Source organism: Dreissena polymorpha, chromosome 5 (assembly GCF_020536995.1).
Source record: "Dreissena polymorpha isolate Duluth1 chromosome 5, UMN_Dpol_1.0, whole genome shotgun sequence".
Lineage (NCBI taxonomy): Eukaryota > Metazoa > Mollusca > Bivalvia > Myida > Dreissenidae > Dreissena > Dreissena polymorpha.
This window is the reverse complement of record NC_068359.1, coordinates 85,400,072-85,401,660: the sequence shown is the minus strand read 5'-3', so window position 1 is coordinate 85,401,660 and position 1,589 is coordinate 85,400,072. Positions and strand designations below refer to the sequence as shown.

The following is a 1,589-nucleotide window of genomic DNA, read 5'->3' as shown; positions in this document are numbered from 1 at the left end:
GTTCTGATACTTCGTATGTTTTAAGCTACGAAACACGTGCCATGTTCGTCATGCATCTCTAGATACAACCAATGCAATAATAATGAACGCCCAGTTTATAAAATACACATCTCTTGTACGACGCCCAAAGACGCTGATTGGTTGGAACGAGGTTTAGATCATGTGTTCAGAATCACATGTCTTTGTAAAAAAATATTTAAGGTGAAACATTGATTGTTCTATGTCATTATTCCTGTGGATCTCTCCGAATTAAGCTAGTGGGGAAATACAAGCATAGCAGTAATGTTTTACAAAGGAGTCTTTGGTGTGAGCCTTTGGTGTACGATAGCCGCTTTTGTGAATGCTCAACGGCCTTGCCCGAGCGATGTGTTTGTGAAGCCGGCAGAGGTCCTAGCGTGCGAGCAACGTGCACAGGTAAACAGAAATTGCAACGCTTAAGGAACATCGTTTTAAAATGTATTATATTATGTTGTTGTGTGGTAGAGCTTAAAACACAACAATTCAAATGGCTTTGAAAAAGGAATCAATGATTTTAGGAATATTTGAAAGAGAGCGGCATGTATAATTGTTTTGGTATGATATACGTATTTGATATGCATTTGTCTGCTTTTTAATGCAAACCACACAACAAAACGAATAAAAATGCATCAATTAAACAATACAAAAAAGAGTGAAATTTAATTAAATAATACTTATTTATTATTTGCAATATTTAAAATATAATATATTCATAATACATGCATTTTGTTTGCATGAAAACAACGAAAGCCTAATTTTCAACATTTAAATGTACGCAAGTGCATGTCGAGATACAGTTAAATTGTTTGTTGTATACGACTTTATTAACTATCGTTGATTTTAAGCATATCTATACATGCTTATACTAAAGCCATTTGCTGACTTCATTAAAATAATGTCCTTATACAATTTTAATTATATAATATCTTTGCAATCCTTATTTCATTAAAGATGACATATTTACGTTGATTTTATGGTTATAAACTTACCGTTACCGGTATGTTATGTTTGATTTGAACACTGATGTTCTGAAGATATGCGTAAATACTTATTTCAAATAAAACTATAAGTCAATAACGCAACCAAACAAATTTATTAAAACCTTGATTGTGTATGTCCCATTATGTATTTGTGATGCTTTCGTCCTTTCCGATACTTTTAGTGAGCAGTCGACACATAACATTAATATAAAATGTTAATGCATTTACGTTATGTTTTTATTTGGTTGTCATAATCACAGAAAAAACTGTGTGTTAAAGAAATCAGAAATGATGAATAAAAAAAGCAATATCCAATGCGCTTACAAAACCGCGATTGTATACGGACTTTTTGGCGACTAATGAAACAGTGTATAACGCTTTTTCTTATTTACTATCCGCTGACAATAAACAACGCCGTTTGTACCAAATACGTTTATAGAAAGATTAAATACATCTCGTGATACCGCGTTCAAAGGATAAAATGTCCAACAATAAGTTTCGCTAATTTTAGTTTGGTTTAACATGCCGGTTTATATCAAAAAGAACTACCTGTTTTCATTCATTACATAAATTATATGGGATCTGGTTATA

General features: G+C 32.2%; 1 protein-coding gene across 1 annotated transcript in view; it reads left to right on the top strand.

Moving 5' to 3' along the window:
• The first annotated feature begins 282 nt into the window (after nucleotides 1-282).
• Nucleotides 283-1,589, top strand: part of LOC127831418 (putative tyrosinase-like protein tyr-3) — a 20,540-nt gene continuing 19,233 nt past the window's right edge. Inside the window, exon 1 of the mRNA XM_052356403.1 lies at nucleotides 283-414. Within this exon, the coding sequence (XP_052212363.1) occupies nucleotides 283-414 (132 nt within the window). The remainder of the gene's footprint in view (nucleotides 415-1,589) is intronic.